Source organism: Triturus cristatus, chromosome 2_1 (assembly GCF_964204655.1).
Source record: "Triturus cristatus chromosome 2_1, aTriCri1.1, whole genome shotgun sequence".
Taxonomy (NCBI): domain Eukaryota; kingdom Metazoa; phylum Chordata; class Amphibia; order Caudata; family Salamandridae; genus Triturus; species Triturus cristatus.
The window spans coordinates 676,947,044-676,971,139 of NC_140581.1; the positions used below are offsets into that span (position 1 = coordinate 676,947,044).

The 24,096-nt window shown below is 44.9% G+C and overlaps 1 protein-coding gene across 4 annotated transcripts in view; it reads right to left on the bottom strand.

Moving 5' to 3' along the window:
• EPB41L4A (erythrocyte membrane protein band 4.1 like 4A) overlaps positions 1-24,096 on the bottom strand; it is an 821,385-nt gene that overhangs the window by 37,898 nt on the left and 759,391 nt on the right. For 2 of the 4 annotated variants that reach the window (XM_085632597.1, XM_085632595.1), the window contains exons 18-19: positions 21,189-21,239; positions 12,899-13,018 (exon numbers count right to left, since the gene is read on the bottom strand). In XM_085632597.1, the coding sequence (XP_085488723.1) occupies positions 12,899-13,018; positions 21,189-21,239 (171 nt within the window). The remainder of the gene's footprint in view (positions 1-12,898; positions 13,019-21,188; positions 21,240-24,096) is intronic. The other 2 variants (XM_085632598.1, XM_085632596.1) reach the window with 1 other exon arrangement.

A 24,096-nucleotide genomic window follows, 5' to 3' on the forward strand; every position in this document is an offset into this window, starting at 1 on the left:
AGGACCGGTTTCGGGGTTTCACCCCTCTTCATCCAGGATAGCTTGATTCCAGTGGCATGGAGAGCAAGGGACCCACGTCTAGGCATACCCTTCCCACTCGGGGTGACAATTGCAAAAACAACAATTGATGGACAGAATGCAGAAAAATGTCATACATTCCCCACAGTACAGAGATCTGGGCCTAAATCCATTGTTTTTTGCTCACCATGCTGTTCCAGTTTGAACCCAGCCATATGCAAATCAGTCTTGACCCTGTGCCTCATGGGAACAGTCCAGCCCGAACTGCCAAGCCAGGTCCTCCCTGAACTGGAAACAAGCATCCTAGGACCGGTTTCGGGGTTTCACCCCTCTTCAGCCAGGATAGCTTGATTCCAGTGGCATGGAGAGCAAGGGACCCACGTCTGGGCATACCCTTCCCACTCGGGGTGACAATTGCAAAAACAACAATTGATGGACAGAATGCAGAACAATGTCATACATTCACCCCAGTACAGAGATCTGGGCCTAAATCCATTGTTTTTTTGCTCACCATGCCGTTCCAGTTTGAACCCAGCCATATGCAAATCAGTCTTGACCCTGTGCCTCATGGGAACAGTCCAGCCCGAACTGCCAAGCCAGGTCCTCCTGAACTGGAAACAAGCATCCTAGGACCGGTTTCTGGCTATCAGCCGTCATCAGCCAGGATAGCGTGACTCCAGTGGCGTAGTGAGCACGGGTCCCACGTCTGGGAATACCCATCCCACTTAGGGCGAAAAGCGTTACAACAAACAAATGATGGACGGAATGCTGACAATGCAGACATTCTCCCCCAGTCAAGAGATCTGGGTTAAATCCATCGTTCTTTTGCCCACTACGCCACCCCAGTTCAGACATGGCCATATGCAAATCAGTCTTGACCCTGTACCTCTGTACTGGGGTGAATGTATGACATTTAGTAGTTGGACTCCTAAACTGAGAAAAATCCTAATTTTAAGGCTTTCGGTATTCACAGAAGGCATTTAGGAGTCCTAAAGTTAGGAGTCCTAAACTTAGGACTACTAAATTGAGAAAAATTCTAATTTTAAGACTTTCGGTATTCACAGAAGGCATTTAGGAGTCCTAAAGTTAGGAGTCCTAACTATACTACTACTAAACTGAGAAAAATCCTAATTTTAAGACTTTCGGTATTCACAGAAGGCATTTAGGAGTCCTAAAGTTAGGACTCCTAACTTCTGTGAATACCGAAATGAGTAAGTGCCTTCTGTGAATACCAAAATGAGTAAGTACCTTCTGTGAATACCAAAATGGTAGTAAGTTTAGGATTTTGTCTTAAGTTAGTTCTGTGAATCGGGCCCTACTCCTGTAGGTTCCCTTGCGCGTTCAGAATAGATTTCATAATGTTTAGACAGTCGTAAATATCTGCAGCAGTACTCCTGAAAATATACAAAAATAAAAGATGTCCAGGGTTATTCACACTGGCAAGCATTTACACATATGGGTTTTCACTGGGTAGAAAATTAACATGAGCTAGTCAGGGAGAACTGTGCATTTGTATAGTTAAGGTTTAACTTTTTTGCTCAACAAGCATAAAATCCTTTTTAATATAAAAAGATATTACTGGGCGGCACAACTCACTGACATAAATGAATGTATGTATAGGCCGCAGGGAGAGCCAGGATTTAATATGGCTAGATGGCTGCTCCCAGGGAGAGGCTTTATGGGTGCGCTCTATGCTAACCCCTCTAAATTGAAATTGTCGGGATTAACTGGACATGCGGTCCGGGTGTGGCGGACTGCCACGACAAGTTTGGTCTGGAAGGATAGGATTACACTGGCTACCCCACTTTGGGATGTTGACTTGCTAGGCAATCTACAATACACTAAAGGCTTCGACCGGTGGGACTTAATAGGCATCTCCACGGTTGGTGACCTATGGAGGAGGGGGGGACAGTTGCCTTCACCCAACTGCAGGAGGAATACGACCTGGTCAACACAGAACAATTCAGGTACCTACAGATTAGACATGCACTGCAAGCAGTAATACCAAAGGGGGAAACGCCACCAGAGTCCTCTCCGCTAGAGGATAGGATACTAGATGGGAATCTCCTTGAGAAGTCAATTTCGTTGATATACAAAAAGCTTTCAACAATATGCCTGATCCCCTACTTTGGCTCAGAACTAAATGGGATCATGACGTAGCGGGACTGGATGATGAGGAATTGCTTGAAGCCCTCGCTTCTCCTAGGGAAACAGCCATTTCCTCCAGGCTCAGGCTCGTACAGCTCAAGATACTCCACGGAATATATCTCGCAGGGCCGACGCTGGTGAAAATGAGCTATAGGACTGACACAGACTGCACAAGGAGATGTGGGCAAGAGGGCCCTTTCGTACATATGCTTTGGGAATGTCAGGTTATCCAAGGGTATTGGGCTGGATTGGCTAAAAGCATGGAGGAAGTAATGGGCGTTAAGATTGATTGTAACATAAAGCTGTGCCTCTTGAATATTTGGGGTCCTACTGACTTAAATACCAAGGAGAGAATATGGGTGACACTACTGGGAATGATGATTGCCCAAAGGAATATCGCAAGGTTGTGGGAGGCGCAGGAAACGCCGTCATTGAGAATATGGGAAAATGATATGGACCATTGCATGTTTACTGAGAAGACAGTGTATGAGTCTAGAGGTTGCCCCAACAAATGGACACAAATTTAGAGCAAATGGAATGGTTATAGGGGAGAGATCTGTGAACCGCCGATGTCTAGACGAAGGCAGGAGTCAGGGTAGATTAGTCCCACTTTGATTGACCGTGCAATGTTTGTAATTGGATATTTACTTATGTTTTTGGGGGACCGGTACCAGCAGACGAATCCTTGGCAATCATGTTTGTACACTGTTTTACCTGTGCGACCTTGTCTTTAATAAAAAGAAAAGTTGGGAAAAAAATCCTTTTTTAAGAGACCACTTCACCTACAGAACTATGAAATTCATTTTTTTTTTTTACTTATTACCAAAAAGGAAACATAACTACTCTATTCTGTTGTTTATGAGTAGCTTTGCAGGGTGCGATGCGCACATAAAATATGTGTGAATAACCATAAGATTCTGGGTGATACTCACAATTTGTATGGCTTCCTCCTCTCCGCTGACATGCCCTCTTTTAAGACTCTGATCCTAAACTTATGAATCTCAAATTCCATGTACCCTAATTCTGTGAACCAGGACGTGGAATTGACAGTGGCAAAGTTTTGTCTGCACCAAATTCAAACTAAGTTGAGCAAAAATGTTTGTGTATCTTGTTCTACGAAAGATAATTGCCCTGCTGCTTGTTTTCATTGACAATAAAGATACTGGTGGCCTGGACTTGGATGGACAGGCTTGAAAGGATTCAGTTGGAAAGAAAGGTTGGACAAACGTGTCTACCTACATACAGATGATATTCTGGGATGGTCTCAGGACCCAGCCTCGTGGGTTCCCACCGAATTTGATTGACAAACCTGTTGAGTTGGAAGCACTCTGTAGTAAAATAAATGCGAGGAAAACTGTGATTCCATTCAGTGGTACGAGCATTGCTTCATTTGTGAGAGAATGAGTGCCAGTGTCCAGAGCTCTGTTCAGAAGATTGCGGCCATTGCTATTTAATGTCTATGACGGAAAGTTTTTAATCAAATGCTAGATTAATCTAGTTAAAGTCACATGTGCAACGTTAACATGCAATTTATATTGAACTGACATGACATTAAAATGTGCAAACTGCAATATGTAGCTTGTTAACACTAGGCCACAAAATATTTGAGCAAGCTTCATTTTTATAAGTAACTAAACCAAATGTAGTGAGACGTGCACAAAATGCTTAAAAAGTTGACCTTGGGGAGCGTGGCTTGCCAGCAGCCAGGATGGCCGCCTTCGGGTAGAGCTCCGACAGTCACCACAGCTATAATCCCCCGTATCCGCTGCAAATATCCGTTTTAGGCTCAAGTGTCAGTGTTTTAGATCACGAAGGCAGCCGATCTCCCCTGGTGTTGGTCCGAGACTGATCAGTGGTCGAATGCCGCAGATATTGGCCCGGCGTCCCGCAATGCAATGGAGGCATAACATTGACTGTGACGCCGCACGGATCTCCACGACGAGCAACGACCCGGGACTCAAAGTCGCCCTACTCATCGATGTTCACTGAAGTTGGTGTTGGGCCCCGCTGGGGAAATTACCGACGACAAGTTCACTGTCTTCGAAGGGACGATGACAATTCCCTTTGACACAGGCGTCCATAGCAGCCTGATCCGGCAGACATGGCCACTGTGAAGGGCACCAAACAGACCCCTGCTGCACGTCTTGCTAGGTTTGGAAACATTAAGATGCACGGAGCGGATGGTCAGAGAGGCTCCCCGGAGGTGAAGCAGCGATCCGGAGATGAGGCTCTTACCCTGGCTGATGTCATGGCGGTGATCCAGGGAGTCCGAACTGCTCTTGAGGGGAAAATCGATACAGTGACCACTGAGATCACTTTGATCCGAGCTGATCTACGGAAGATGAGTGATAGGGTCAAAACAAACAACGGTTCTATCGCCAACCTTTAACAATCCACGAAGGCAAAGGAAGGTGCGATGAAACGCCTTCAGACACAGACCACGGATTTGGCTGCGAATCTGGAGGACTAAGAAAGAAGGGCGCAGCGGAACAACGTTTGCATTTTGGGGGTTCCGGAGCGGGTGGAGGGGCAGGCGGCAGATCTCTTTGTGGAAGATCTCATACAGAAATCTTTAAAGACAAGATCCCTGTCGCAATTCTTCTCCGGTGAGCGGGCCCATAGAGTCACTGAGAGGCCACCGAAGCCCAGGGCCCCGCCATCTCCTCTCCTGGCTAGAATTTTCAACTTTAGGGATAGGAATGTGATCCTTCAGACAGCAAGGGCTGCTCCACCGCTTAAGTGGGACAACTCAACTATCACCTTTTTCCCGGATTTCAAGCATAAAGTTCAGTTGCAGCGTCGTTCCTTCTTGGAGGTCAAGCGGGTTCTAAGGGGCCATAACTTAAAGTATGCCATGCTGTTCCCAACGAAACTCCGAGTACAAGATGCTGGAAAAATGTGGTTTTTCCAAACCCCGGAGGACACCTGGGATTGGCTTGAGAGTTGGAGGTCAGCAGAATCACGACAACATTCCTCCCCGTTGACGATCCCTAGTACCGAAGAGTGACAAAACTTTTTCTGTCCCTCTGGGGTGACTACGGACTTGTTTCAGGTGCAATTGTATTCAGGAGGGGAATGTGCCGCGTGGAACTGGGATGGTCTATGGCACGGGGTTGCATTGCCAAGCACTACAGTGTTCTTAGTGGGCTGCTTGATTCTGTCAATAACTAATGGCCTTAGTCCTTATTCATGGCGGTTGGTTTGGTTTCGAAGGAATTGGGTTCCGAGGGTGGGGAGGCTCCAACACTGTGGGAGTAATGGTTCTAGTAGACTGAGGAGCCGAAAGAGTCACCCGACATGGAGCACACCTATGGTGTTGACTGGGGGGGGGGGAATTGCAAAATTTCTGATAAGCTGTGTTCCTGGTTTGTCTAGGCTGAGTAGTGTTTCCCTAAATATAGTCTTGTTGTTTTTAGGTATACAGGCACTCTGCATGGTTGGGGGGTGGGCAGTTCTAAGTCCACGTTGTAAGGAGGCAGGGAGGGGGGTAGGATGTAGTAGTTTTGGGGATTTCGTTTGTAGACTTTTTTGTGTTTTGTCACCTTATTTTAGCAGTCTTTTCTCAGTGGCCTACTTTCATGACGACAACTGGAGAATATTGAATCCGAGATTGCGGAACTTGAGCATGACTTAGTGGTGGGGAGGCCCTCGGAGACCTCGCATAAATTGGCGATCAAGCGAAAGGAATACAGAGACATATCGAGCGAGGCAGCCAAGGCGTACTATAGGGCCTCTCAGCATAGGATCTATGATATCGGCGATAAAGCGAGCAAGCTGCTGCCGTGGCTTGATAAAAGAGAACTGGTGAATAGGTGGGTGGCCGGAATTGTTGACGACGATGAGACCATGTGTCACGATAAGAGTTGGTATTGCAAACGCCTTCGCTACTTACTACAGCCGGCTATATTCTCCGACGGCTACCTCCACTCAGGAGGAGGCGGCGGAACTGTTAGCGACGTTGCCCCTCCCAAGCTTGGACCCACAAGAGATAGCAGATCTTGAAGGAGCGATCACGGTGAAGCAAATCTCTAAGGCCATTTCCTCTTTACAATCGGGCAAGGCTATGGGACCCAGCGGGCTCCCGATCGAATTATGCAAAGCAGTAGATTCACAAATTGCCCCTTTCCTCCTACGTATGTATAATGAGAGTGTGAGCGAGGGCTTTCTTCCGGCCACGCAGCGTTTGGCGCATATAGTGGTTATCCATAAGCAAGGGCAACCCCCTGAGCGCTGCTCTTCCTATCGACCTATTTCATAATTGGACTCGGAGGTAAAGATTTTGGCAAAAATCCTAGCTCGTCGGATTTCTCCTCATATTCAAAAGCTGATTCATCCGGATCAAAACGGCTTTATGCCAACCAAAAATACGGCACTTAACCTGCGTTGCCTGTTCGGGGTGATGGGGCGGAACGCCACAATACCAGGAGGATGCAGTTATTATGTCCTTGGATGCCAAAAAGGCATTTGACATAATCAAGTGGCCCTTTCTCTTTGCGGCCCTCGAGAGATAAGGCTTTGGGAGTCAGTCTATATCTTGGGTGCGACTTCTATATTCCGCACCACTGGCGCGAGTCGCCGGGGAACGGGGGTAGGTCGGCTGCTTTTGGGTTGGGGCGAGTTACGAGACAGGGGTGTCCTTTGTCCCCCTTGCTCTTTGCTCTCACGCTTGAACCTCTCGCGATATGGTTCAGAGGTGATTCTGCTATTCGAGGTCTTAATTGAGCACCGGATTGGAGAGATTTGATATCCCGCTACACGGATGATATTCTCCTGTATTTGGCGAGACCCAGGTTTTCCATTGGAGAGGTCCGCCACGTGTTCACCCTTTTTCAAAAGTACTCCGGGTATACCATCAATTGGAATAAGTCCCTTATATATGTTCTAAGCGGCCATCCACCTATGCTCCCCTCCGGTTGCGAGGCTAAAATTGTAACCGAGGGATTTCGATATCTCTGTATATATACCACGACAGACGCAGAAGTCTTTTATCAACGTTATTTGCAGCCCCCCCCCAGAGCGTCTCAAAGCCGACGTTCAACATTGGAAGTCGCTCCCTCTTACACTCCTGGGATGGGCAGCGCTTTATAAAATGATGACTTTACCCCGCTTCTTATATGCCCTTCAGAACACACCGCACCCTGTCCCACCTCATAATTTTACGTCTATTTAGTCAGAGGTGCGTAGTCTATTGTGGAACGATGGTCCGCCCCGTATTGCACTGGCCAAATTAACCAAGAGTTGGTATGATGGCGGGATTGCGTTGCCGGCCATTCAGTATTATTATTGGGGTTCACAGCTGGTGGTTCTCAACCATTGGATGCACCGGCCCATTACGGATCCATCATACAGAATGGATAGGCACAATATGTTGCCCGGCACCTATCTCAGAGCGCTATATGGTGGATCAAAGCTAGAGCCTAGGTTCACTCCGACTTCGACAACTGTCTCCATTTGGTATACGGTGAGCTCAGCCCCCGGCTGGAGGGGTAAACTTACGCAGGCAACCCCTTTGTTGGATTCCGGCTGTCTGGGTCGGCTTTGGCGTCAGCCCGGTTTCGACAAATGGGATCTGATTGGAATATCGAGATTGGGAGACATTTGGGTGGATGGTGCCGTTATTCCATTTGGTGACCTGCGGCTAAAATACAATTTGCATGAAAACGAAACCTTCCGCTATCTCCCAGTGCGTAGTGCTGTATCCAAAGTTCTCTCCAGGGGTGAAGTTTTACCGGTGTCTTCTCCTCTCGAAGAAAGGCTCCTGGATGATTATCCCCCTGAGATGGCCATCTCCCTAACGTATCGTAAGCTCCAAAATAGCGCACCCGACCTTATGGTTAAAGTTCGGGCACAGTGGTGTTCAGATGTGGGTGATATTGACAATGAGGACTGGAGAGAGGCCCTCGCTTCACCTCGGGAAACGGCAATCCGGTCCCGGTTTAAATTAGTCCAATTTAAATTACTTCATAGGATCTATTATACAAGTACTGTCCTGGTAAAAATGGGTCTCATTAGTTTTCCCGTCTGCCCGCGGGCTTGTGGCCAGCTGAGCATATATCTACATCAATGGTGGGACTGCTCTGTCCTCCAGAAATACCGGGGAGAGATTACCGCAGCTGTGTCCCAGATTTGTGGGAAAGAAATTGCCAGCTCCCCGAGACTTTGCCTTTTGAATATTTGGGAGGCCACGGACCTAACGAGGCCGGAGAGACTGTGGGCCTCCATGGGATGCATGGTAGCCAAGCACAATATTGCCAGGACGTGGAAAGGTGGAATTGAATTGAAATGCTCAGATTGTGAATCTGATATGGACTGGTGTATGCAGGCTGAGAGAGCGGTGTATGAGAGTAGAGGCTGCCCAGGGAAGTGGACCAAAATTTGGGCCCCATGGAATGAAAGCAGAGGTTGGCTGTGCATCCCCTTTAGAGATACTTCCCCATTCGCGATGGAGACGGAAACAATGTAATCTAGTGCCCTATGACTGCAGCTCCACTGACTATGCCTTAAAATTATGCATGTGTAAGAAGAGCTCCCCCACCCTTCTGTATGGTTTCTTATTGAATTTGTGCCACATTTTCTTTATCCTGGTTTCGTAATATCATGACTGTTTTTGTTTATGTGTTTATGTTGGTGTTAATATTTGATTTGTTGCCTTAAATAAAAAGATCTATTAAAAAAAAAAAAAGTTGAACTTACCTTGACAAGCCTTTAATAAAAGCTTCACATCATATTGCAGAATGTTCCTGAATAATAATAACGTTTTGAAATCTTTGCTAGAAACACTTTATTGTTAAATAAAATGAATCCTTATTTCACACAATAAATACAATGCAAAAATAGAAAATGTTGATCTTTTAACATATTTTTCCTCGTTTTATAATAAAAGATGTGGTGCTGAATAGTATTAGTTGTAGCTGATGTTTCCATTTAACATAGCCTATTGTTTAGTAAACATACAATTTATTTTACTAGAAGGTTAAGACTATGATCATACCCCCCGTGTCCGAGGTATTAGGACAGGAAATCTCCCTGGAGGCTAGATAGGACATTTTGTGTGTGACGGGCGAGTAGGCATGGAAAAAATTTCAATAGCTGTGGCTAATGGTGGCAGCAATGGTGGGTAAGAGAAACATTGCCAGGGCCTAGGGGTTGAGTCCCCCCCCCGAGGGTAGAGTAGTGGAAGTCCAACCTATACTGGTGCAGTGCAACAAAAAAGGTGGTCTATGAAAGCAGAAGCTGCCCCTGGAAATGGGGGAAAATATGTGGCTGGAATATAGGGGAATTTGAAGAATAGGTGGCGGGGAAGGGAGGGGAGTACACACAAGACACTATTAAGTGAATTAATGCTGATGTAAAGCATATGGATGGGACAGGATCCATAGTAAATGTTGTAATAACAAACTGCAAATGTAAAATGTAAGGATTCTATGTATTACCAACACTCATGCACACGTGATAATGTATACTGCAACTGACAGAAGTTTGATAAAAAGACAGCTTTAAAAAAAAATATATGATCATATCCATGGGGAAGGAGCTTTAAGAATCGAAAGGTCTCATACGTAGACAAATATGCCCCTAAGTGCTTTGAGGGGTAGATGGTGTGATCCAGTAGGGTGAGAGGACTGGGAGGAAATGGGGCATATTTACAAAGAAATGACACAGCGCGGCACTGCAAGCGATTTAGCAGCACCGCACTGCATCATTTAAAAAACGCAGAGATGCGCCGCATTCACAATAAAATAGTGAACCCCTGTGTTTTCCCTTGCGCCAGCACTAAAAAAGCTGCCTAGCGCCAATGCAGACACCCTTGCGCCATGGTGCAAGGGTGCCTGAGTTGCAGGGATGATTGTTTAGGACGCCTTCCTGAACATAAACAATCAATAAAGGTGATTTGCTCCATCTATGTGTGCTGCAGAATGCAGCGCACATAGAAAGTGCAAAAACCAAGGAGAAATAATAATATTTCTCCTCGAAGCACCACTGTAACGCCTGCTTTTCAATGGCATTAGTTTTTGACGCTGCCTCTGATTTACAGAGCCTTGTAAATCTGGGTCAGTGTCAAAAAGCAATGAGTGTTGCGGTGGAACGCACACAGCAACACCCATTGCATGCCCCTTTGATGCAGAAAACTGAGCGAAACGGTACAATATTTACAATGCAGCGTTACGCCACGCAAAGTGGTTTAGCACCGCATTGTAAATATGGAGCAGGGCATTGTGCCACCGGAGAGTCGTAAAACGGGACGCTCCGGTGGCGGAATGTCCTTGTAAACATGGCCCAATGTGTATCTACTGATGGTCTTCTTGCATTGTAAAAAGTGTCAACGTTATTCTATAATACGCCACTAGATGGCAGGAGCCGCTTCGTTGCTGAATTGTACCCGATTGCTGCCACTGGGAGAGGACTTCAGTACCCAGAAGGCCCTGAACCCGCGCCTGTAGGCGCCGACGCTGCTGCTGTGCGCCCGGGGGCTTTAAAAACAACTCGCGGCACCCGCTTGGCGGGATCCGCTGCGTTGCTGAATTGTACCTGATTGCTGCCACTGGGAGAGAACTTCAGTACCCAGAAGGCCCTGAACCCGCGCCTGGAGGCGCCGACGCTGCTGCTGTGCGCCCAAGGGCTTTAAAAACAACTCGCGGCACCCGCTTGGCGGGAGCCGCTTCGTTGCTGAATTATACCTGATTGCTGCCACTGGAAATCCTTCTTTTAAGAAGATTGTTATCAGTACCAACCTCTACTGCCACTATTATATTGCATAGGGAGACTGATACACCATATGTAAATGACTTGATCAGTACAGCCGCTCTAACCTTGTGGCATCATATTTGGACTAGGGAGGAAACACATTTTACGAGGGATATTATCTTGGATTGTCTCACTCAGGATCATAGTAAGAAAATAACATGGTTAAATCATATTTGTGGTCTTTTAAATGAATGAAAGGTAGCTGCGAATCTCAAGCCCCTGAGGACATCCAAAATTCTAGTAAAAAAGAACTAAAAAAGAGGCTTCTAACGTTAGGGCTTCATCAAGGGGGGTTGCCTTGAGCACAAAATCAAGTATAACCTTCTATCTTGAAGGACCCTTAGCAGTGGGCATCCAGCCGTATCTCATTTTTATAACTAACATACAACACAGATTTTATTTAACTAGCCTACGGCTGAATACGCTCCACTGCCAGGTTGCATTCCCAAAGATGAGTAAGTGGAGTGCAAACTTACCAAATTGCCCGTGTGATGGTAGATCTCTTCAGACTACCCTCCATTTTTTACTTTTCTGTAATTTTTATAGAGACATTAGAAAAGCCTTTTTACGCCCCCTTTTTATTGCTAACAATCTGTACTCTTTTAAAACTGCTTTTAATCAAATCTGAAACTTGGACAATGTATTAACTTGTAATGCGGTAATTTGCTTTATAGTGTCGGCCATTAAACAAATAAAGGTCCTTACCTACTTGGAAAATTTAAATGATGAAACTTGATTAAATCACATTTTGTTAAGCTGCCACCTTTTATGCAAAAATATTAGGTTATAAAATGCCTTTTTTTAACTTTTTGGAATAATTGTATATAAATGTATCTTGGTGTTTGATGTATTACTTTTTACATTATAGTATGCTTTTATGGACATTTTTAATGTACCGAATAAAGCTTGATTAGATTTGATTTGTATCCACTGATGGTCTTCTTGCATTGCAAAAAGTGTCGACGTTATTCTATAATACACCACTAGATGGCAGGAGCACGCAAGAAGTCACCATTTATAATTCCAAACCAACCAATTACAATGTCACCTTAAGGCTTAACCTGAAAGCATGAAACTTGATCTAGATAGGTAGATCACAGAGTTCAATCACTGTGGACAGTAGTAATGCTTTCACCTCTATTCAAGAGTCAGGAGAAAGGTGGGCGGTTGTGCTCCCACCACAGTACACACGGCGATACTCGATGGTGACGCCATAACATTTTGTGTGCTCCTTCAGCAAGACTAGGAGAAGGATCCGTGTAAGGGGGGTTGTCTAATTACCTTACTTACAATAAAAATAAAGTCCACGCACAAAATATGAAATGCAAGGTAGGTAGTGAAAACATCCAGAATGTTCACTATATGAAGGGATGCCCTCTGCGGTGCACAAGAGATGGCTGACTGGTGGATGCTGCTCAAGAGAGCCAGCTCTGGAACTACACACGCGCTATCCTGGAATGTGTGTTACCTGGTATAGCGACTGCGTGTAAACTCCTACGATAGAGGGCTACTTTAGCCCGAAACACTTCCTTCCACTCAAAAAGGGTTGCAGTGGTTTAATGTATTCCTTCGTCACGGCACCCAATAGCTCACACGTTGAATCCCAAGTGACAGCACCGCCCTACTCTTCCCTAAGGAGTAATCAGCGCCTTTTCGATGACCTCACAGACGGAGACGTCCCTTCATTCTTCCAGCCAGGGCAGCCTTTAGTCTAACCTTTCAGGAAGTTCCCATATCCAAGACCATTACAATCAGTTCGGGCCTAAAAACGGTGCTTTAAAGAATGTCCTCTCACAACATCAAGAGACCCACTGTACTTGTTTGAGGAAAATTGGGAAATTACAGCAGGTGAGCAGCCCTCCCAAATGGCCCCTCTTACATTTACCATTCTGTCTTTCAACTTCAGGCTCACATGAAAAACAAACTTGATAGCTAGAGTGAATAAGATGTTAGGTGTGCTGCTGCACAAGAATGGGAGTCTACTTACGACCGGGATCTGTGCCTGGATCTCCTGAAGTTGGGATCCGCCTGGTTCTTCTCTTTTTGTCGTCTCAAAACAGCTTCCCACTGAGGCGCAGAATCCACCATGTCATTCTCCTGCCGCAACCTGCAAGGGAGGCACGCACAGAGATGAGCATTTCACAAATAACATACTGATCCCTTGTTGTACATACATCACAGTAAAGTACATTAAACAATAGTAATAGCAGTTATTTACAACCCTTAGAAGCGACAGAAGTGCTGTGAGACGCACCATCTAAATACAAGTTATGATGCATGTTCTGTGGCCTCCTAAGCATAGAATGACACCTGCTTGGCTGGGTCTCTTTCCAGAGGGGCGAAGACCACTTTAAACGGACCCTTGACACCCCGGCTGTGTCGCCCCGGTCTACAGGGTGCGCAGATTCCTGACCTGGGAAGGCTGCGTATGTCACGAGGCCAACGCTTTCTCCAAAAGGCTGATACATTTCCTCAACCCAAAATACCTTTTCGCCTACTGAAAGATGAAGCACTTTTTAGGTCACTGCCTTCCCTGATAAGTACTTGCATGCTGGCCATTGCTGGCAGCCGCCTCATTTAAAATGCAGCAGAACCTTCAAAGCTCAGTGGAGATGAGAGGGACACCTACATTTGTGGTTTAGAGCAGCTAGAAACTCAGAAATAAAGAATCCAGACACAGATCACCTCTGACTAAAGCAATGAAGACTCGTGATATCTTGGTTTATAAAACTCTTCTTTTACACGAGCAAATTCATAAAACGCACACACTCCTCTGATGCTGAAACTGCTTCACTCTGGATGGAACACTCTGCCTAAAGCCTTCATCGTCAACGTGATCTCATCTCCAACGGCAGACTTGTCCGTCCATCCATCCATCCATCCATCCATCCATCCATCCATCCATCCATCCATCCATCCATCCATCCATCCATCCATCCATCCATCCATCCATCCATCCATCCATCTATCCATCCATCCATCCATCCATCCATCCATCCACACACACCTCCCACCCCAGAGCACTGTTAGACAGTGCTTGATAGGGTGACTGGTAAAAGGGAGCGGTCTGCGAAATCCTGATAGGATCCAGACAAGTGGAAATACAGGTGAATCTCTGGGCTTCAGACTTACGCAGTACAGAATGGCCAAAGCCGCCGAGGTGCCAACATCTGCTCCAGGGTATTACAAAAATGAAGGCTTTAAGGGGCATATTATCAAGGACGGCGTTAAAATTATCGCCCTGGAGAATTCCAATAGAAGTCCAGGTTCACACGAGAACATAGACTTCTATGGGAATTCTCAAGGGCATATTATAAAGCCCATTATCGCCGCTTTAGCGGCAGTTTTCTGCCGCTAAACCGGCGATAATTTTTAACGCCGTCCTTGATAATATGCCCCTTAAGGTTCAACTTTTCTTGTGTGGTAAAAAACAGAAGGAGACCTATTGCAAATAATTGTGTTTATTGTGGAGGATGGATTTTGTAGTGATTGTTGTATTCAGGTAGGGAACATCCGTTAAATTACAAAACCTCAAAGAACAAAAATGCACAAGAAGACAGACATCACACCCTCATGAGGTACAGCCGGCAGGCTGCTATGACGCACTCAGCTACGGAAGTGACGTACCACATAGAGCACATGATTCCTTGGGACCGAATCTACATAAGGTGAAAGTCAACAAGTAAGTAATAATCAAGTGCCTACTACTGGATAGTAGCAATCTCTTTCTCTCACGCATACATTTATTGCCGCGCCAGTCAAAGTAAAGGTTTGTAAAGTATTTGGAACAAGGGCATTAATAAACACAGATTCACACATGTATTACTATTGTGGTAAGCTATTATTACCACAATAGTAACTCACTTGAAAAAGTATCCAAATGCATCATATATTCTATTCAGTTTACCAAAGAAAACAATTGGGGCCATGCTCATCAGACCTAGGTATTGTGATTTGTATCTCACTGCACCCATTTAACCCTGTGTTCTTGTTTTGGTTATTACACTCTATGCATCGGCTTGCATATCTCGCTCCCTCTCCCTCGTTCCCTCTCTCTCTCTCTATATATTTTTCTCTACTAATAAACAAAGGTCGAAGTGAAGTATAATTAGCGTTGATCATAACTCCATAACATATATTTAGAAAAGCTTGTGAAATACACTCAAAAAGCACAGTTACCATGCAGTTACGGTTACAAATTCAAACCAAAAAACCACTGAGATTCACAAGTTATGGTTAGGAGCACGATCCGTTCTTGCACAACAGCCATGCAAACCCTACCTTGCACATCAAAATGTGGCCATGCGCAGAGGGAGGTTGGCCACAGACCCTGGCCTCTAGTCAGTCTATACTCAACTCATTGCAGACTGCCACCACCTGCAGCCCATTGCCTTTGGATGTGTGTAACCAGGGCCTGCTTTAGGGCAGTGCAACTGGTGCAGCCGCACCTGGTACTGACTTTGGTGGGCGGTTGGGGGGCTGTGTCTAAAAATAACTTTTGGTTTAAAAGCAGTGAACTTCCTTGTGTATCCAGTTTTCAGGCAACAATAAAAGTGTCAAGGTAACTCTGGTGATTAATGTTCCTACTGGTGAGAGATCGGAATGTTGTCTTGTTATAATGAATGTTGAAAATGAAGAAGGCCTACTCATGTCAATGAAAGCACCAGCAACGAGACGTGGTCAGTGTTACCAGTGCTTTAAATGGGCCGGTACTCACCGGTACTGAGTACCGGCACTTCTCAGTTTTCTCCCCTAGAGTACCGGAACTTCTCCTTGTGTCAAGAGAGTACCGGTACTCCGAGAGGCATGTTGGGGTCAGGCTCTGGGGTATGGGTACATGCAGCGCAGGTGCTGCTCAATACATTCAGAGGGAGCGTGTCTGTGAGGTGCTCTGATAGTCAATAGTGAATGTATTCCTGTTCTAGGTTGCTGCTACCTTACACTCCTAACTGACAGCGTGACAGGAGTAAGGAAATGTGGCCTGACGGACAGAGCTCCTCACTTTGGAACTTTTGCGCTGTCAGTTAGAGTGTAAGGCTGCAGCGCTGGAATACACTCGCCACTGACTCTCAGAGCGACCAATGCCTTTGGCTAAGTTCGGCTCGTGTGTACAATTTGTACTTTTTTTGCAGTTATATATAGCGCACACTTGGCAGGTGGTATTAAAGCACTTTAAATGAGAAGTGCAAGTTGTACACAAAAGCATTCTTTATTTTGTTTTTTTGGCACGGGGAGTTAAAATCAAATCCTATTATTCTGGGCAATCTCCCCTTGCCATAAAAACAAAAAAGGTATGTTTTCATGTAAAACTTCTGCTTCTCAAGTAAAACGCTTTAATGCCCTTTTGCCAAGTTCACACTATATAAACTGCAAAAAACACCAATTACGCCCTGCACATATGAAGGAACTTAGCCGAAGGACACTAGTGGGCTTTTGCATTGAATAAGAAAATGACACTATTGTTACAAATACATGCCTAGAGGCCACGCCCCCAGGCACGCCCCCACCAGCTCCTCAATCAATTTGGTGAGTACCGGCACTTTTCGTTTTTCATTTAAAGCACTGAGTGTTACGTATTATAGGAGGAGTACAGGCCTAAGCTGTCATCGGTAGCAGAATAAAAACTAGCACAGATGGAGACCGGACACTGGGGCGTGGGAAGTGGATAAGAACTTCAGTAGGATAAAGAATTATAATTAGGCCCAGAACAAATGGAAGGTCACAGGCCCAGGTGCGTAGGGAGTAGAGCACTGCTATTATGAGACACAACAAGGCAACTATTAGTGAAGCGGTGATGTGGAAGCGCTACTTATGATAACGCACACACCTGAGACGCATTTTCGTAACCACGTGACTAGCTGTTTTTACAGAAAGTATAACTTTTGAGAGAATGTGGCCTTATGGCTAGGACGGTCTACCTTGGAGCTGGGGAACCGGGTTCGCGTCACGGCAGTGACGCTCAATATTCTGTGATTCTGGGCAAATCACTTAATCTCCCCGTGCCTAACAAAAAAATAAAACTGTACAAAAAAAAGAATATTTTTTTTAAATGTTGTGCTTAGCAGATGTTCATTGATTATGCAGATGTATGACATATTCATGACTATAAGACTATAAAAGTAGCTGTCCGTTGCATTGCAAATTAAAGCTCAGATTTCAGTTCTTCAGAGCTGACTGGCCTTCTGCTTGCGCACTTGCAGTTTTTTATTTTAAAGTCTGTACTACTTTGCCAGCAGAAGTTGTGTCATCTTTTTCTTCATTTGGCAACATTCTAGTGGCAGTTTTGGCTGAGCAGAAAGTAGCGAAGAGGGTTAATGTGCCTGCTGCAAAGAACGTCTACCATGCAGATCAAAGAACGGAGTGTGAATGAACTATGAGTAGCACTATATAAAAAATGAAATGTTTGTCAGAGAGAGACTATGGAGAGATGCGGTGCATTGTTGGAGAGGTGTAGTGAGCGAATTCATGTAGGAGGTCAGGAAGAGGTGCCAAAAAGATTGTCGCACGGGACTCCTCCAGTGCTAAAGCCAGCCCTGTGCGCAACAGAGGTTTGATGCAGGCCTGGGCCTCCAACCAGGCTCTATGTCCATCCCACCACAGCCTGCCAGGTTGTGATTGAACAATACTCGCAGCATACAGCTTTAGGCCAACTATAGTGGGGTTGACCACAGGGCCTTGCATCCAATTAGCCCTTCCTTCTATACCTCTGTGGGTAGCCAACTCCTGCTGTGCATTCCCTCTGGCCGTGCACAGCAAGGGTTGGTGCAGGACCTGGCTTCTGACCAGGCCTTGTGCCCAACTATCCTTGGGAAACCAAAATACCTGTTGTGCACAGATTTTAGCCTCCTCTCTGTAGAGATAATGAGATACAGAATGGAATTTTTCCTGTGTAAGGAGGATGCACAGAGTTGGGGGAATTATTATTGAGTACGAATGTACATAACTGGGAGACACAGGGAACTTTCCTGTCATCCGAGTGCAAGTTAAAATCTCCAGGGAAATTATTGCTCAGGGAGGAGATAGATATTCCAGTGGGCAGCTAAAAATATTCATCTTTGTGGGTTATATAATCTCCTGAGAGTGACAGATGATATGCCACATTGTAGACTAAGCGCCCATCATTTTATGTCCACAGACAAACATTGAACAGTGAGGACTTTGTCAGGTTTCAGGGTCTTGCAGACTAGGAACTCATCTATGGAAGGCAGATAATAGACTATGTTGGAGGAATGAGTATGGCCATCAGTGGCTGAGACGTCTTGCTTTGCCCAGGCCCCGTCAGGCATAAAAGGTCAAGATTATGAGACGTGATCAGATCAGGAATTTCAAGGCTATGAACAGCGGTCAATCTACACCACAGATGAGTCGGATGAAGGAGGACTGATTGGTGCAGGATAAAAGGATAGGCAAAGTAATGGCACAGATGACCAAAGAACAATTGTCACAGTCATTCAAGGAAATTCCTTACCAGCAAATTTGTGATATTTCATAGTTACGTTTTAAGGCAAAATTGATACTCTTAGAGCAATCGTCTCTAGCACCATTATTTTCTGGCATGAATTCATCGGGGGGAGCTTCAGACCACATTCCATGAGTTTGTCTGAGATGCAACAGTAACTAAGATTATAAACCCGCTGACACCGACTGTCTCTCAATTCAAAATCTGCAGCACAAAATACATCAAAACATCCAACCAGAGTTCACACCTCTCACCACAAGACCCTCATGACATCTGGATGTGGCTCTCAGCAGGTCAAACACCCTGTGATGCATCCACTTTGGAAACAGCTTCATGTAAAACCTGAGACCTTATCCAATCACAGACCAATCACCAGAGTCTACTAAGTGAAGATGGTTGAGACAGCAGTGATTGCTAAGCTCTACGCATATCTAAAAAAAAAACCTCTCATAAACGTATAATCTTGATTTTGATTCCAGAATTGCAGAAAGACCTTCTTAATGAAGGATAAGGAAGAAACATCATGCTTGCAAATGACCCCAAATGAAGGTTTCTGGGATTCATCACTGTTGACTATGAAAAAAAGGCAAAAGTAGATCAGAAAAAAATCGGAAATACTTCAGAAATAAGAACATTTCCACTAATAGTACACACAGTTGCCCTTTGCTGAAAACCCAGATCCTTCTCAATGTCATGAGCTATGTTGATGACACCTTTAGAGCTCGGCTCCCTGGGAAACACTGTGATAAAATAGGAGCCCCTGTGAAGAATGACTCGCTTTTAGAGAACATCGGATTTCTCCTTCAGTCCCTCCCAGGACCCGAGGAGTCATTGCTTTGTGTGATTTATTGTCTCCTTTGTCTTAAAACTTGTGATTTTTTTTACCTTTGATGGTGCCGCCAGGCTGATCCATATCATCTCTGGCTGTTATATGTTGACACTGAATCTAGCCACCCTACAGTAAATCTTACCCTTAATACAGTCCCTGACTTTTGTTTTCACTAGATAAAAACCACAGAAGTCAACAATGATGTACAATGAGCAGTACTGACATTTCAGGAAGTGCAAGCTTTGCGTATCCTGGCTGCACAGCAGCAGCAATACCTAATCTATTACCTAAAGAAATGGCACTACTTACTGATTTACATGTGTTACCAGGTAATATATAAACCATCCCATTTATCTGGGGGCAGAACTTTCATTTTAAAACCTATTTCTTAAAATTACTTTCTTTGATTTCCATATAAAGTCAACAAGAAAACAGTCTGCAGATCGATTGTTCAACCAGCGTGTGCAAGAAGCAAGAGGCACGATTTGCTCAAACCGCCAAAGTTTAAGAAACCATTCCAACTGGCGAATGCGCCAGTCCGACTGTGAGACGCTTCCTCCTGATTGTGCTCAGGACTTGGCTGTGCCCAAAACCAACTCATGCAAGAACTTGACAGTAACATGGAGCCCTCTCCACCTAGTGATCCATTGCCAAGAATGGTTCATTTCCAAACAAAATATTCCTATCTACAGTTCTGTTCGCTGATGCACTGTTCTGAAAAGATGGAAACAGCTGCTTGAAATGGACATATGTGGGATCTACAGATTTTAGTTTTCATGTTGGCACTCAAAATTTGGTTTAACTAACCCTAATCCAGTGTGTGCCAACGGGTTACTGTACATTAACTCTTGACACCTTGATTCTACTGTAATCGGCTTGTAGACACGATACAGTGAAGATATCTGAAAACACGCACCTGCTAAATTAGCAAAGGTGTCCTCTATTAGGTTATCTCAACTGATTTTGAGCAGCATGTCAATGCTTCAATGATGTTTGCACCACATGAAAGGTAGCACCATTAACTTGGACTGAAGCCAATGGAGCTCAGGGTCAATCCTTTGATTAGAAATAGGCCTGCTTGTTACAGGAATACCTGCAAGTACTTGGTCCTGCATATTAAACCCACCTATTGCAGCCATATAAGCTTGAGAAGTGTGCTGGATTCTTCATCTATGAGATGCTACAGGGTTACAGAATGTAGTGTGTGAGTAGTGTGTGTGTGTGTGTGAGTGAGTGTGTGAGTGTGTGTGAGTGAGTGAGTGAGTGAGTGTGTGTGAGTGTGTGAGTGAGTGAGTGTGTGTGAGTGTGTGAGTGAGTGTGTGTGTGTGTGTGAGTGTGTGAGTAAGTGAGTGTGTGTGAGTGAGTGTGTGTGTGTGTGAGAGAGAGAGAAAGAGACAGATATTGTGTGTGTGTATGAGTGTGTGTGTCTGTGCGTCTATGTCTGTGTCCGTCTGAGTGACTGACTGTAGAAAAACTAAGAAGGGACACTTAGTGTATGGGACATCCAGATGGCCAGAACAAGTGTCAGATGGGCAAGGGAGTGGGTCTAAGGATATGCGACTGGATCTCTATTTTGCGCATATGACCAAATAAAATAAAACAAACATGACAAAAGAATAGGCAGGTTTTCAACAACTGCAGTTGAAGGTCCAAAAAACATCAGGTATGGTAGCACTGACAAAATACCAAATTGTATTTGCTGGTAACATTTTTACAAAATACAACTGATGAATTATATGGAAAAATAAAAAAAGCCGTAGAACAGTGTGCATGCTGGTATGAATATCAAAAATGAGAACGAAGTCATAGATAATTAAGTAAAAGTCGCACCGTATACAGGAGAGTTATGTTACCCCAGGGGTACAAAGGGCATTGTGCTGATCAATGGGCATGTGAGTCAGGCACCTTCCATACTACATGTCAGTTCCTTTTCGTCATACGTTCCGACACAAACAATGGTGGTGTGAAAGAGAAAAGAAAGCATCTCACCTCGTCCAGGAAAGTATGTTTTTACAGCTGATAGCCCTGAGAGAGAGAGAGCTAAAACAAAGAGGAGAAGAGAGCTCACAAAGACAGCATTGTCAGGTTACAAGGAGAATCAGGGGGAGAAACATGAACACACAACGCCCTCAGCTGGTTGCCTGGCTTTCCCTTGACTCAGGGCTGCGTCTCAATGTACCCTGGAGCTTTTGAGATCAAACAGTGATTTACAACATGGCATACAAAGGTCACCGCATGCAGACAGCCCTTTTCTACAGAGTTGCCCTGAAAAAGGCAAACATCTCCCTTTATTCCAAGAGTGGGCACCTTGCTTTCGTCAGTAGAGGCTCAATCAAATATGTTCAGTTCTATCTCTAACTCACCCACCTCCACCCCCAGGAAGTGACATGCACTGAAATAAGGGTGACTTGTATCAACCAGTCACATAACGTAAATGGAGGGGTCACCCTGCAGAATGCATAAGGGGCTCCAGGGGCTCCCATAACACACACACACACGCATTGCCCTTGGGCGGAATGGAGCCCCTCAGATGGGTTTTGGGCCCCGCCCTCCTGCGCCACAGGTGCTGCAGGGACCTGTGTTACGCCCCTGGTTTCAACTAGAAGGAACCCATCGGAATATGCCACCAGACAAGCCAGGCTGTCATTTCACTAGTGTAACATGCTAAAAGCTTGCAGAATATCGAATACTGCATTCATACAGAGGGAGTCTGTCCTGCTTACAGACTGACAAACAAGACGAGAGCATTTGCAAGACCAGAGAGTCATTAGAAGAGTACACATTTCAAAGCAGTGATGAGCAAGAACACACTAGCACGTTAAACGTCTATTTTTTCAAAGAAGCACAATTAAAAGTGGTGAAAAAGAAAAATGTGGTACATGTGAAAAATGAGAGCTATTGTTTTTGTTTTTTCAGCTTACTTTTCAAATTTGTAAACTTTTCTACATCATTTGTTCATTGAAAAAGGAGAGAAGGAAGACTTGGATGTAGCCAAATAAGTCATTGCCTCGCCATCACGCTAACACTCCTGACAAATCACGGAGTCGAGGGTGAAAATAGCATCTTGAAACAAATGAGCGAACAAAACACGGCTAGAAGATGGCCGACCATGTATGATCATGGATAACGTTGCCCTAAAATAGAAGATAGCTACCAACTATACTGGCACTCCTGAGTCAAAATAAGCAGCACATATTTAACTGACCTCAGTAGTTGGTAAGAGAACATGATTAGCTTATGAAGCGCAAACAGAATTATCCCCCGGTCTGTATTAAGAACCCAGCTCCACTCATGCAACAATGGGCGCTCCTGGCAGCCATCTTGCCCTTTCGAACCTTCATCATAAGAACTGGGCCTGCTATAGGCAGGATTAAGTAAGTCTTCAAAATGGCGTGTCCAACTCTGTTCAGCAGTATGAATAGGCTCTGGCTTTTCTGGACATATTACAGTCACGTCTTAAACGTCTGTCATCAAAAGCATATTTTCCACAAGTCAACATCTCGTGCTAGATTTTAGAATTCACTGGTGGACTTTCCCTTTTCTTAGCTAGGAGAGTGAACATTTTTTTTTATTTTGGAGTGAGCCTCCCAAATCAGAAAAATATTAAACGACTTGTGTAAAGTCTTTGTATTTGTTTTTATATATTAATTTTGCATAGCACACAGAAGTATCAAGAGCTTCACTGCGCTTTACAAAAATTAGTCATAGATCAAGAGTTACAACAGAGCAGCAACGAAGAACAAGTAATGTAAAATCCAATATGACTGGCATTGGACACCAGCCTTTTGGCTTTGTCAATAAATGTTTTTGTTTTGTCATGATGTGTGCAAAACGTTACTATTGGGAAATCTAAAAAAAACACACAATGGTTAAAAGCAAAACACCATTTTCGGTCACAGAAAGCACTCATTGCCATTGAAGTGGCTAGCACTTAAGGGAAGTACCTGGAGTGCAGATGTGCTCCTTGTCAAGGACAGAATACCGTCACTCACAGTGAGGTTAGCCAATGGCCAAAGTGAGCTAAGCCACTGCCCTGTGGGGCATTCTTGAGCATTTTCACATACAGCAATACAAACTCTATTACCAACCATGACTAAGCCTGCTACATCCCGATCTTGTAGCAAAGACTTCTTCCAACCATTAAACAACCTTTTAAAAATATTTGAGGGGAGTGGATCACTTAGTATCAAAGCATGCCGCACTATTCTCAGAAAAGTACCTTGCTGAGCAAGTTCCCAGACACAGAGAGATCGCTAAGAGCAGCCAGAATGTAATGTCCTGATTGAGACTTAAATGGCGTTGACATATTTGCCAGAGTAGCGGTGTCTCACGCAGAGAATTCTGCGTTCCTCCATAATTATAGGGCATTTTCCTCCAGTAAATTTCAGCAGGTTAAACCTGCCGAAATTAGCCTCGAGCAAATTGCGCCTGGTATTTACATCATGCCGAGAACTCCCCTGGGCTCAGAACTCAGAAACCTGTGCAAACTGGCGTTTATGCAGGGATAGGCGTCCTGCCCCATATTCACAATCCGGCCTATGTTGTGGACATTGGCATGGGGTTAGAAAGTGCGTGGCCGAAGAGCACATGGTGAATCATCAGCAAATCTGGACTCTTAATACAAAACTCCCGCATCCAATGGCCCTTCGGCCACAATCAGGCAATACCTCATCATCTTGAATTACAGATGCCGTTGAGAGTAACAAAATGTCAATCACTCAGAAACCTATCCGGAGATGCCACATGTAAATGTTCCCAGCAGAAAAGTGAGGAGGTAATACCCATCACAAGAATTCATAAACGATAAGTGGTGGAACTCAGCATTGCAAAACAACAAGCCTGCCCCTTAGCAACAAGACCCCCTCTGGGCTCACGAACGGTATGGAGCTGTGCAGTC